This window comes from Silurus aristotelis (assembly GCF_946808225.1).
Source record: "Silurus aristotelis genome assembly, chromosome: 14".
Lineage (NCBI taxonomy): Eukaryota > Metazoa > Chordata > Actinopteri > Siluriformes > Siluridae > Silurus > Silurus aristotelis.
The window spans coordinates 14323092-14337078 of record NC_139587.1 but is presented as its reverse complement, the minus strand read 5'-3'; the positions used below and the strand labels follow the sequence as shown (position 1 = coordinate 14337078).

The 13987-nt window shown below is 37.1% G+C and overlaps 2 protein-coding genes across 3 annotated transcripts; one reads left to right on the top strand and one right to left on the bottom strand.

Annotated features, from left to right (window-relative positions):
- Nucleotides 1–2076: 2076 nt before the first annotated feature.
- On the bottom strand, nt 2077–4430 carry zdhhc24 (zDHHC palmitoyltransferase 24). Its single transcript, XM_083560452.1, has 3 exons — nt 3630–4430; nt 3222–3499; nt 2077–3112 (listed from the first exon to the last, which is right to left on the bottom strand). Exons 1-3 carry the CDS (start codon nt 3941–3943, stop codon nt 2820–2822), a joined length of 885 nt encoding a protein of 294 aa, XP_083416578.1. The 5' UTR covers nt 3944–4430; the 3' UTR covers nt 2077–2819.
- A 155-nt stretch (nt 4431–4585) lies between these two features.
- On the top strand, nt 4586–13435 carry LOC310736647 (uncharacterized protein). 2 transcript variants are annotated; one of them, XM_083560358.1, is made up of 8 exons: nt 4586–4880; nt 6709–6865; nt 6988–7071; nt 7270–7399; nt 10034–10847; nt 10944–11267; nt 11361–11395; nt 12875–13435. In XM_083560358.1, exons 1-8 carry the CDS (start codon nt 4834–4836, stop codon nt 12958–12960), a joined length of 1677 nt encoding a protein of 558 aa, XP_083416484.1. In that variant the 5' UTR covers nt 4586–4833; the 3' UTR covers nt 12961–13435. The 2 variants fall into 2 exon arrangements, with proteins under 2 accessions (XP_083416484.1, XP_083416483.1); XM_083560357.1 differs by having other exon boundaries at nt 7264–7399.
- The last annotated feature ends 552 nt before the right edge of the window (nt 13436–13987 follow it).

The following is a 13987-nucleotide window of genomic DNA, read 5'->3' as shown; positions in this document are numbered from 1 at the left end:
ATACAATCATTTTAGATATCAACAATACAGCTTTGAGCTATTGCGGCATGGATTCCACAGGATCTCAAGGTGGGCTGTGGTCTCTGGTGCCAAGATGTAAGATATTTTAAATTCTGTAGGTTTTGAAGTGGGACATCGATGAATTGGATTTGCTTGTCCAAGACACACGAGATGCTCGATTTTGACTGAGGTCTGGGAATCAGGCAAAGTTGACACATTTGGCATGTTTTAATGCTGAAAAAAGACACAGTCATTATGCAATACATGCAGTGGTATATTCATCAGCATTAAGGTTTTCAGCAGTTTGTGCTATTCCAGAGACTATTAGAACAGACGGGTTAGCCTTCATTTACCATATGCACCAATGAGCCTTGGACTCGAATGACCGATTCTCAACTGCTATTCTTTTGACCATTTTTGGTAGTTACTAACAACTGTCTGCCAAATACTCCATTAACTGACGTTTTAAAAAGGCTCTGACACAGTCAACTAGCCATCACAATTACTCTCATGGTTGTTCATTAGGCTAAATGAAACAGCCATAAGAGAAAAATGGCAAGATGCCCCATTATTAAACGGGAAAGTAAAAACTTTTTTTTGTTTAGAAATCTTATGTACCTGGTCTTTAACTCAGTTTTTTTTTGTGATTTATGACATGACACATTTACATACTATAAACACTATACAGAACTGGTGGCCGACCAAAATTACCCAAGAGCACAGCGACGACTCATCCAAGAGGTCACAAAAGCAAAGAACTGCAGGCCTCACTTGCCTCAGTCAAGGTCAGTGTTCATGACTCCACCATAAGAAAGAAACTGGGCAAAAATGGTCTGCATGGCAGAGTTCCAAAACGAAAAAAAGAACATAAAGGCTCATCCCAATTATTTTGGGAAAATACCCTGTGGACTGACGAGACAAAAGTTTAACATTTTGGAAGGTGTGCCCCATTACGTCTGGCATAAATAAATAACACTGCATTTTAGAAAAAGAACATCATACCTATAGTAAAATATGGTGGCGGTAGTGTGATGGTCTGGGGCTGTTTTGCTGCTTCGGGACCTGGAAACCTTGCTGTGATAAATGGAACCATGAATTCTGCTGTTACCAAAAAATCGTGAAGGAGAATGTCCGGCCATCTGTTCATGACCTCAAGCTAAAGCGAACTTTAGTTCTGCAGCAGGACAATGATCCAAAACACACCGGCAAGTCCACATCTGAATAGCTGAAGAAAAACAAAATAAGGCCTAGTCCTGACCTGAATCCTATTGAGATGCTGTGGCATTAACGTAAGGCTCGGAAACCCTCCAATGTGGCTGAATTACAACAATTCTGCATAGATGAGTGGACCGAAATTCCTCCACAGCACTGTAACAGACTCATTGCAAGTTACTGCAAACACTTGACTGCAGTTGTTGCCACTAAGTGTGGCCCAAAGAGTTATTAGTTTTAGGGGGCAAACACTTTTTCCACACAGGGCCATGTAGTTTTGGTTTTTGTTTTCCCTCATTAATAAAAACCTTCATTTAAAAACTGCATGTTGTGTTCACTTGTGTTATCGTTTACTAATATTTGAATTAGTTTGATGATCTGAAACAAATAAATCAGAAAACACGTTCACCACTGTAGCCATTCCTACTGTGTGTCTAAGTGCATTCCTCCTTGCCAACTTCTTCATCACTAAGGGTGTTTCCCAAATAGAACATTATAGCGCACCTTCATGGAGGATGAAAGCCACTCATATTTCATTGTTATTCAAGTCTAGCATGCCATTATTGGAGAAGTCTATGAACAAATCTAATAGAGGATGTTTGATTTACCAGGTTAGAGAGATTGGAATTGCAAAATGCATGATAGCCTTTGAAAGGTTTAACTAAGACTGCAGGATGCATTTTTCTTTAAGGATGTGATGTAGATTAACGATTTTTAGACCCCATATTTATATTAAACATGTGCAAATAGAGCAAATAGGAATAAATGCTACATGCAAACATCATTCCAGTAAGGTACAGGGAATTATATTCTGCACCACAATACAAATTACTATGCTGCAATGTTAAAACATCATACTCAGTGTTTACATGGTTAAATGATATTTTATTGTTTCTTTGGATAAACTCTAACATAACTTCGAAGAATATATATACACATACATACATATACATGTACGTATATATATATATATATTTTTATACACACACACACAGTTTATTTACTCCTTAAGACCTTGGCATACAGATTTCAGCATGTTATTTGGCACATCAATGACTAATTAAAAAATATAATAAAAAAAAAATACACTTGAGTAAATAAAATATATAGTGCATACAAGACAAAATCCATTTACTGCAATAGCATTCAGTTGGTTTGCATTATAATAACCGTGTGCTGGGATATAGAACAAATGTATTCATTGCAACATCCACATCACATTATACTCTTGGACAATACATATGTATTCCATCAAAATCATTTTAACAAAAACAAAACAAAAAAACATATATATACATTGATTTGGCGAACTAACTTGGGAAAAAATAAAATGAAGATTTCTTGCTGGTACCCAAGATGCAAGGTGAGCTGGTAATTGTTTAAAAGTAGCTGGTAGATTATTCATTCAGTGCACAGTTAGTGTGATCAATGCTTCAAATCTACTAACGTTCAATCGCTTTACATTACCAACAGGTCTGGCTTAATTTGACCATGGACAGCTGTGCACAACCAATCGGACTGCTTGTCTCTACAGCATAGCTTGCTAGGATTTGAAGAAGAAATCAAAAGCTTTTCAAAATTACAGCCAACTTAGCTGCGGCGAGCCTTCACTGCTTGGGCTCAAGAGATCCAGTGACTTTGAAGTTGATGCCGTCGCCGGGGAGGGAGGAGGGAATAAGAGGACATAGCCAGCAGAAGTACCAGTGCTCTCCCAAACACTCACGGACGTTGGCAAGTACTCCTAGACTGTACGGCCGCCGGGCTGAATACCATTCCCTCGTCGTCTGCCCTCTCAGCATCAAGCCCACATGGAAAAAAAGGAAAGCAGAGACCAGCAGGAAGCCCACAACACATGCGTCGGCAATAAAGGCAAAGGTGAAGGCTTGAGCGGTCACCTGACCTGTGAGCCAAAGAAGAAATAAAAGATATATACATAAAATGACCAATGGATAAAACAGATGACTAGACCAGAGACAAACCATCTTTACACATCAAGAATTAGCACTTACCAGTGACCAGCATAATCCATGGCACCATGAGCAGCATGAAGCTGTGAACGGTAACACCTTCCTTCAAGATGACGATGAAGACCTCAGCGTTCATCACCACAGCGTACAGCAGGCCAGCCCACATGAACAGCAGACTGCTCAGGAAGAAGCGGTAATTGCGGAAACCCACACACTGGCCGAAAAAGACACAGTGGTGATCCCGGCGCAGGACACACACTTTGCAGTCATAACAATGCGAGCACCTTGGAGGAGTGTGTGTCTCACAGGTGTAACAGTACCTGTTAGTGGAAGAAAAACAGAAGGCTGCCCCTAATAGCACTCAAAATATCCATGTACACGGTGTGCCAGGGTTAAGTGAGATCTGGAAATATGAAACAAATACTCTGCAAATGAAATTTGGTCAATTACCTCCAACCCTGCCCCACGATATCTCCATTAAGAAACACTCCACGGATACTTGGGCTGGTTTTAAGGAACAAAAAGGCGTTCCATGTTATGTTCCCCAGCATGAAGTACTGGGCCAGCAGATGCATTGTCTTCCAGTGAGCAGACCACTCTGATGCTTTCAGTGCTGGGTCCAGGGGGGCTTCCATCAACACCAGATAGCTCACTTCAGCCGTGATGGAAACCACCAGAGCTGTATTGAGTATGATGGGAAGGTGACGACAACCTTTCTCCACCCCACACCACACTTTAGTCCCGAAATTCACCATCTTCACCATTTAGCAGCGTTTCCTCTTACACTTCTACTGAAGCACCACTAATTATGTATTTAGCGTCTCGATACTAAATTCATACAAAACCATAACTAGTTTTTAACTCTGCCAGGTGTCACAATGTAGTCGAATGTACATTAACATTTACCACGAGAGGGGTGTATTCTTGTCAAAAACTAATCCAAAAAGCCTTGTAAAGCTGCCTTTCACGTTTAGCAAGCGTGGTAAGTTAGCTGGTTAGCTACAATTATGGCACATGAAGAACAGCTGCACTGTTTCACATCGGCTCAGGAGGTTGATAGCGACGTATCATAAACTTAAACTATTTATACCAACGTATCGATTTATTTACTTACACGGTATTTATAGTTGTGTTTGGAAATGAGTTCTGAACTCTGAAATGTAGCTTAAAGAGCTAGCTGGCTAACTACCTAAAAAAAAACGGGCAGGGGCTCATCATTTTTGTGTTACAATTTTAAGCGTTCCTTAAGAGCAAACGGTTGGGACACACTGGTTCCTACTTCACCAAAAAAGAAAGGAAGAAAATACAAAGAATGTGTTCTGTCGATGTCCGTATAACTGGTGATTTTACATTCATTTAATTTATTTATGATTGATACACTTACACTTTTACATTCAAGCACAATGCACCCCCCCCGTGTTCACAATAAAACAATAAATCACAATAGCCCAATAATTTATGAGAATAGACGAACATAATAAACACAGGCATATGTATATATTTGTTTATACATTTGTCAGTTTTAAAACGGACACTATTGCTCTGTTCCCCATTTCACGTAGGATCCCTAAATCCCTAATCCCTAAATCTTTTAATCTTATTGCAGTTGTTTAGGTTGTGAGTGTTCTCGCCATAACATGTTTCATGCGCAGTGATGGACAGCAGTAAAGGATATAAGTACAGGTGCTGTGCTAGTACGAGGTAAGAGCTCATTTCTCATCACAGCACCTCGTCTATTTCTCAAAATAGTTTTTCTCCCCAACTATAACGCAAACTACAGAGATATGTTCTCCTAATGCCTCAAATCGTCAAATAAATGCAGTAAAGCGCACTGATTTCAAAAACGATTTGTAGATAAGTGTAAATGCAGAGAAACTATGAACTTGTCTATATGAGAATATACAATGCTTTTGAATGTCTCAGAAGAGGGCGACATTCAGCAAAATGCTGACTAGTAAGGCAACAAGGCCTTGAAGTCCTGTTCACATTTAGTATTTCACCTGAATCTTAACTTCTAATGTGCCTTTCTTCATCTAGACCAGGGGTGTCAAACTCAGGCCAAATCTGGCCCGCTGATTATTTCGCGGTGTAATTATATTTGGCCTGAGAAATCATATCAAATGTGTATTAGAGCTGCCCGCCAGTATATAGCGCATACACCGCTAATACTACAAATCCCAGAATGCTTTGTTAGTGCGTTAGCGCGTCAGTCGAGACCGCTAAATTTACCCGGCGATTTACCGACTTGGAAGCTCAGAAATGCAGATTCGAACTACTCAGTAATCTGTTTGTGGTTGACTTGGAAAGCGCACCAACCAACCTCCAAATTGAGCTGATTGAACTCCAGTGTAGAGACACGCTCAAATCAAAGTACGACTCTGTGTGTGCTGCACAGTTTCCATGTTTCCTCCCCGACACACTGCTCCAACTCCGTGCCCAAGCTGCTCAAATCCTCTCTATGTTCACCAGCACATATCTGTGTGAGCAACTGTTCTCTTTAATGAAGATGAACAAAACCCCACTCAGGAGTCTCACTTATGAACACCTTCACTCAATCCTGAGGATTTCCTCAGCTCAGTGCCTAAACCCCAGTCAACCAATCAGAGTAAATCAGAGTGTAAAAACTGATCTTGAATGAATGTTGTTTTTATGCACCTTTTCTACTCCAAGGCATGAACTATTAATAGTTGAAATATTTTTTTTTTAATTGAAGAAAATATTAATTATTTTTGGTTGTGTTGTTGTTGCCCTGTGAAAAAAGGATTACATTAAAAAGGAATTAGAAAGTCTAGAGAGAGAGAGAGAGAGAGAGAGAGAGAGAGAGAGAGAGAGAGAGAGATATATGTAATAAGAAACTAATACCACTGATGTGTGTTTTATTTCAAATTTATTTTCTCGTGTGTTTATAATATTAAACTTTGGTTGTTCCAGATTCAATGTTTATGCAAAACTAAAGTTTGTTTCCATATAAAAAGGTTCAACATTACACATCTGGAGAGAAGGGAAAACATGCACAATTGCAGTAAACCTTTCAATAAATACTGAGTTTGGCCTGCGATTTCATCCCAGTTTTTAATTTTGGCCCACTGTGAATTTGAGTTTGACACCCCTGATCTAGACAGTTGCTTAAGAAGCAGGCACACAGGAATTCTTCATTCAGGATGGGCAATATTGCTTTCTTTTCTTTTAATCTGACCGACACAAGACCCATATTGTCAATATCCATACCAATCCCAGTATTTTTTTCAAAGTTATCATTGTTTATATTAAATAGACTGCAATGGACTCTTTTACAGTTGCCTTTATTCAAGTATATAATTTAATCAATCAAAGTTTTAACAAAATAAAATCCATCAAACAAACCACATTCATACTGTGACATTATATTTCTACTTTCCTTCTCCTTAATAGCTTTTTGTGAAGGAACAAGAGCATGATAACCTTTTTCCCACGAGCCTGATTCTGTTTCTTCTTTGACTGATAACATTTTTGAAAAAAAATCTCTTCTTTTATATATGTGTGTGTGCAGTAGCAGAGTTGCTTTTCTGCAGTATCAGTTGCAGGATCTCAGTGAAAGGGAGTGCAGGGCTCGAAAATATAACCGGAAACTGTTGCAGAAATTTCAGAGAGCACAGAACACCCTGAGTGAATTGGTGGCTCGTACTGAAGCCATGAACACAATCAGGGTTAGTAATCTAGAAAATCTACTAATGCAGTTTTTCTTACATACAGTGTTTCAGAAACTAGTTTTTTGAATGCAACCAATAATCAAGGTTATATTTGTTGTTATTTATTCACATACATACAGACGGAGTATAACAGGTTCCTGGAGCAGAATTACCCTGAATGGCAGCAGAAGCTGCAAGACAAGAGTTTGTCAGCAAAAGGAAAGGTAATTTTAGTGGTTATTACATGTTTAGATCCAATATGTTTAAGAAGTTTTTGGAGTAACGGTTTTCAATTTTATTTGCAATCATTAAGCATCTGATTGTTAAAATTACTATGGATTTATGCTGTATTGTATATGCTAAAATGTATACGATAAATCTTTCGAAATGTTTTTTTTTTTTAATTTTTTATGTAGGTCCAGAGGATAGGCGGAGGCAGCAAGCACTCTATTAGAAACAACTCTACTTCAGCTATTTCTCCTGACCCATCTTATTGTCCACATGTTCATTCTCTTCAACACATGGCTGACCGTAGCACCAATGTGGCAAAAGGTAAAAAAAAAAAAAGGCAAATCACGAGAGTTTTAGAAAGAGACATAGATGGATAAATGAAACATTCTATTTTTGTCTATTAAGATTCTAGATTTAACATAAGACCGTTTCTGAGATTGTGGAACAACCCAAATGTCCTGCACAGACTTTGGCACTTTGCAGAATGCTGACTGCACTCCAGGCCTGTTCTCCCAATATCAGTGTTTGACTTTAATACATTAGTGGAACACAAATTCCCATAGGCATGTTCCAAAATTTAAATCCAAACCTTTCCCAGACAATTGGAGGTTGTTATAACAGTAAACAGAAAACTACATATTGAATGTGATGCTCATAAATCACATTCATAAGGATGTGATGGTCTGGTGTTCACAAACTTTTGGCCTTATAGTATATGTTAAGCATAAAGATCTGTTTAGCTTATAATCATTGAATTGATTTAAATCTTGCAGGTGAGGTATTCCCTTCAGACAGCAAACAAAATATGCAAGGAAACATCCAAAACTCTGTCCATTTGTCCTTTCCCTCTATACGGTTAACTCAGTTACAACTTCCATTTTCTGAGGCAGAAAATCTCCAAGGACACCAAAAACATCCAGAATGTCCACCAAGCTTGGAATTCATCTTTGTTAGACCCCAGCTTTTTCTCTGGTGATTTATTCCATGGTTTTTACTCACTAGTCTTTTGGGACTACTTTTCTTATGTATGTACAGTACAGACCAAAAGTTTGGACACACCTTCTCATTCAAAGAGTTTTCTTTATTTTCATGACTATGAAAATTGTAGAGTCACACTGAAGGCATCAAAACTATGAATTAACACATGTGGAATTATATACATAACAAAAAAGTGTGAAACAACTGAAAATATGTCATATTGTAGGTTCTTCAAAGTAGCCACCTTTTGCTTAGATTACTGCTTTGCACACTCTTGGCATTCTCTTGATGCCTACTTTGAAGAACCTACAATATGACATATTTCTAGTTCACTTTTTTGTTATGTATATAATATATGTATATAATAATACATGCACATACATACACACATACATACATACACACACAGTGGTAGACAAATTGCAGAATTACACAAACCATAGAAACCATCTAGGGAGATTGCTGAAACTACTTAAATTTGGTTAAGAAATGTACAACGCATTATTTAAAACTGGAAGGATAGTGGGAAACCATAATTTTCCCGTAAGAAATGTGGTCGGAAAAAAAACTTGAATAATCGTGATCGGTGATCGTTAAAACGGTTGGTAAAATCAAATTATATGCTCATTATGCCTAGTGCCTACCGTACAAGCCTGTGGGGGCAGTGCTATGATCTGGGGTTGCTGCAGTTGGTTGGGTCGAGGTTCAGCAACGTTATGTGCACAAAGAATGCGGTCAGTTGACTACCTAAATATATTGAATGACCAGGTTATTCCATCCATGGATTTTTTTCTTCTCTGATGGCACAGGCATATTGCAAGATGACAATGCCCGGATTCATTGGGCTCAAGTTGTAAAACAGTGGTTCAGGTAGAATGAGAAATATTTTTCACACATGGATTGGCCACTACAGAGTCCAGATCTTAACCCCATTGAAAATCTTTGGGATGTGCTGGAGAAAACTTTGCACAGCAGTCCAACACTCCCATCATCAATACAAGATCTTGGTGAAAAATAACTGCAACTCTGGACTGGAATAAATGTTGTGACATTGCAGCAGCTTATTGAAAAGATGGCATTAATTTGGACGGGCAGTGTACTTCAGTAAGGTATAGAACCGCGAAAAAGCTTCTTAAGTATATATATATATATATATATATATATATATATATATATATATATATATATATATATATATATATATATATATATATATATATATATATATATATATAGGGCTATTAATCGATTTATATATTTAATTGCGATTAATTGCATGATCGTCATGAGTTAACTGTTCTTAAATTAATACTTTTAAAATTTTTAAATACCTGATTTCCATTAATTTTCTTTCTTTGCACTGAGCCAGTTGCTCAAACAGACAAGCCTGTTAACATTTTCAGCTGACAGGGTGGCTCATAAAAATACTCTTGTAAATGTTTTAAAGTAGTTATGGTGTTTTAAATTACGACGCCAAACTGAACTTTTGCTATGCTTTCACACAGGTGGTTTTAAATGCCGGATATGTGCATCCTGACGGGTATTGGTGCTTAATTTACATTAAATTACATTTGAATTAAGGCGCATCAGCAAAACAAATGTTTAGTGATTAAAAAAAATATTTTGGTGGAGTTTATTAATTTTTTTACTAATGAGTAAATGTAAATGTCATGAATAAATGTGTGTTGCATTGAAGGTTTAAATTTAGCTTCTTTTATACTTATTTATTAACATTATTAATAAAAATGGTCAAACTGAAATGCGTGCTGCATTAATCTTCCTTTTATAAAATAAGAGCCGTTTGTATATATGGTGGCCCAACATCTTACACCTTATTAAGACTTATTAAGAAGAAGTGTTTTTCCACTATATCTGTCATCCATTTGTATCCATTTACATCAAATGACCTACAGTAACAACACTATAGTAATGATTGAGGTCAGTGAAAATTTTAATGTTTTTAAATTCTGTCCACAGTGAATATGTCAAATTACCATGGAGACATCAGTGAAAGCAGTGATTTGTCTTCTAATGCTGTCAAAAGCTTTCTAACTGAAGTTCAATTGAAGAAAATGAATGGGACAGAAATAAAACAAACACACAACATAAGGAAAGATGCTGTTTCACAGGAGTCTGCCTTAACATCAGACAGACCGTCTGTTCTAGACCATAAGAAGCACAAGAAGATTAAGCAGAGTACTTGGAGAAATGCTGCCTATAAGACTTCGAAAGTTGTTGTAGATTCCCCTAAACAGTTAGTGAAAGAGATTAAAGATGACAGTCAACGAATTGAGGGAACAATCCCAAACATTTGCTGTACAGTAGAGAAAGAAGCACTTCAGATATATGAGAATAAGGGTGAAAAAGAGGATAAAGAAGCGATATCAACTATAAGAGAAAAGCAAGTGAATGTAAAGGCAAACAGATATTCAACTGAGAATGAAGAGCAGAGAGCAAGTCTGTGTGAAGAACAAGATGCTGAAGGTGGCAATAAGGAAAGATACAGAAAGCAGAACAGTTCAGATGAAGAACAAGCACAGGAGGAGGAAGCTTTATGCAGCAACACATCTGTTAAGGAATCTGTTCTTGAGGAGGAGGACTCTGTAGAAGAAACTGAAGAAGAAGAAGAAGAAGAAGGAGGAGAGGAAGAACAGCAGGAAGAAGATGGAGAAAAGGAAGATGAGAATAAAGAAACATCAGGAAGAAGAAAGGAGTATGATATTGAATCTGTTCAAGAAGAAAATTACAATGACATTTTGGCATCGGGTTCAGACAGAAACATTCAGGACAGGTAGGGTACAAGATTCCAAAAAAATATTTGTATCATGCAGAAAATGCAGACTTCTACTAATTATATTGTTTTCAGATTAATTTTATAATTTCTTAGCCTCAGAGAGCTGTATAAAGATGACACTGAAGATGACCTGACTGAGAAAGAAGGATATATAAGGGATGATGATGATGATGATGATGATGTGATAATGAACAAAGCATCTTCATGGTCATGTCATTCTGGACACACTAAATATCAGGATGATGATGGTGATGATGATGATGATGGTGATGATTTAATGGTAGAAAAAGCAGCCTCATTGGCATGTCATCCTGAAGACACTAAAAATCATGATGATGATGATGATGATGATGATGATGATGATGATGATGATATTGAAGGTCTTCTTGCACCACAGAACAACTCTCTGCAACACCAGTAAGTATTTTCCCATGTACTTTATGTAAAACAATTACTGTTAATGTTTTTTTGTTTGTTTTAACTGTATTGCATTTTTTCTTTTTAATACAGGTCAGATGAACCAGGAGACATACTCACATCACGAGGTGACAATAAATGTCCAAGTCATGCTGTCTTTGTGTAATACTCATCAAATTCATTGAATTATATAAAGAAACTTCAGGGTCATTTATGATCTCAGTGTAACAATGACCATATACAGGGCACAAATGAGCTTGATTAATGACAGGACTAAATTATTTCATTATGATGGAAATAATGTTAATCATATGCAATAACCCCCTATAGTTACCATAACCTTGAACATTTGAAGAACATATAGATATTAATGTTAAATATCATTCTCCACCAATATCAACAAAACACCAATTTAGGGAATATCTCTCACATTTGGGAATCTCACACTTTAGAGGCTCTTTTTTGTCTCATAGTGACCCAACACCTTTCTAATAATTACTATGATTCATCATAAATGAATTTTTCTACAAATTCTTTACCTGATCTGTAGGGTCAAAACACCAACAACACTATAGTAATGATAACAGTAAAAAATTATGTAAATAAGGTTACTTAATATATGATTTAATTATGATGTCTGAGTTGGGATAACAAACAATTTTCAGGGTTTGCAGCTGCCACCTGTGTAGCCACACCCATGGTGCATGTCAATTGGTGTAATTCAGTGTTTCTCCAATGGAGCTATGTATTCCAAGGGGTATTTGGAAGTACTACTGTGACAAAGGTGTGCTGTGACAAAACTTATGCGGCTTATTAAAAGAACAGATGGTATCCAATAAATGACAACACTGAGTCAGCTAAAAAAGGGAACAAAAACTGAAAACTCAATATTTTAGTTATACACTAATAATTATTTTTCTTTATATCTTGAATTACAATGGCATTGTTCCCAAAAAAGTGTCTAGAGTTCTATTACTGATTAAGCACCTGTTCAGTCAAAAAAAAAAACATGTACAGCCAGTGAAAACCTACTATTATAGGAAATAATAGCGTTAAATGCAAACCAGTCAGTCAAACCTATTTGATCTAACATACTAATCAGTCAGTATGTATTTCAGGTCTACTATGTAAAGCATGTGTTGCTTTCAAACATTCCAAACATGGGAAAAAAGTTCAGAAGAGGTTTCGATTTAGTTTAACCGCTTTAGTGGCAAATACAGTGTGTGTTATTCAAACGTTGTTAGACTTTGTCACTCATTTGAACCTTTAAATCTTTTCATATTCTTTCAATGGTTAGAACATTGTGCTTATTTTTAATTTTTTGTAATAAATACTTAAACTGAGAAAAACAGATCTGTTAGAGTGAAACAAAAGCTTGAAATTAGTATAAATGTCTGGGAACAGGTTTAATAAACAAATTTGGTTTATTGAAATCTTATAATAGTAAATACTAGATACATTTTGTCATTTTTACAGTTTATATTAACATAATAAGCTTTTTATAGAACATACAGTATGTACAATTAGTGTGTTCAGTGTAATAATGTAGACTTGCTTGTTGTTTTCTTTTATGTTTATAGTGTTTGTAAATTATCTATTTTAACCAGGTTTGCACAGTGATTCAGAAGAAAATGCACCAGACAAAGATGAGCCAGTGGATTCCGCTGATGAATTTGACCATTTTTATGATTAAGGTTCAAAACTCACTGGAGATGAAGGTGAACTCATCAATGACGAATGACAAAAAGACGCCTTAAGAGATATAACCTCTCTCGTATATCTGCCTTTAATTAGACTGAAACTGCAGTAATTCTGTGCTTTCAGGATATAAACAATTTTTACAACTTATACAGCAAACACAGACAAGCAGACTGAAAGATTAATAGAGAACAACGCAGAGAATTACAAAGAGATGAAAGAGGGCTAACCGGTGCAGGGAATCCCTCAGGCTTTTATGTTATTTGCTGGGAGCTTATCAGCTTGCCCTGAAAGAACCACAGTACTGTCACTGTGCAAACACAGGTGGGTCTGCTCGGGCGCCAGAAAGAGAAAGAGATATGAAGGAGAATAATAGAAAAAAGGGAATAGATCACAATAGAGGACATTAAATGAAAAGAATTGTGTGTGTGTGAAAGAGAGAGAGAGAGAGAGAGAGAGAGAGAGAGAGAGAGAGAGAGAGAAGCAGAATTGTGAGGAAAGGACAGATCGTCTGCCTTTACACAACATTCAGAAACTGCATTTATTAATTCTGAAATAACACGAGTATCCAGAGTGTAATATATGTGTAGTTTGAATGCAGAAAGAATTTAAACGCTTTCATATTTAGATTGGAAGCACAGTTTAAGGGAGGAGGGTGAGTTGGAGTTCGGGCAGTGAGAGGAGGCCGAGTAAAGGGGGGAATAATGGTGCTGAGCGATGGCTGTTTAAGCAATGACCGTTTAAGCGATGGCTGTTTGAACAGGCATGTTTGCATGGAAAAAAAGGGACAGAGGGACGCTAGCAGAGATGCACATTAACAGACAGACGATGAAAAAAAAAGCTGCCACTGTGTAAACTGCACCAGCCCAGTCTTCCCTTCTGGTGGCCATGACAACGCTGCAGAAGCTACACTTTGCCCAGTCACATGCCCTTCTTTTGACATGAGGAACAAAACGTCTCCAATGTGGCAAGTCAAAGCAGACATTTTGAATCCGTTACTGCTGTAAACCAACTGCTACAAG

What these genes read in the sequence shown, in the direction of transcription:
- zdhhc24 (XM_083560452.1), bottom strand. Translation starts at nt 3,943, where the DNA reads ATGGTGAAGATGGTGAATTTCGGGACTAAAGTGTGGTGTGGGGTGGAG. An exon ending in ATCGTGGGGCAGGGTTGGAG is followed by an intron (nt 3,500 to 3,629) that starts GTAATTGACCAA and finishes TTCCACTAACAG; the next exon opens with GTACTGTTACACCTGTGAGA. An exon ending in ATGGATTATGCTGGTCACTG is followed by an intron (nt 3,113 to 3,221) that starts GTAAGTGCTAAT and finishes TTTGGCTCACAG; the next exon opens with GTCAGGTGACCGCTCAAGCC.
- LOC310736647 (XM_083560357.1), top strand. Translation starts at nt 4,834, where the DNA reads ATGGACAGCAGTAAAGGATATAAGTACAGGTGCTGTGCTAGTACGAG. An exon ending in GTTTGTCAGCAAAAGGAAAG is followed by an intron (nt 7,072 to 7,263) that starts GTAATTTTAGTG and finishes TTTTTTATGTAG; the next exon opens with GTCCAGAGGATAGGCGGAGG. An exon ending in AACAACTCTCTGCAACACCA is followed by an intron (nt 11,268 to 11,360) that starts GTAAGTATTTTC and finishes TTTTTAATACAG; the next exon opens with GTCAGATGAACCAGGAGACA.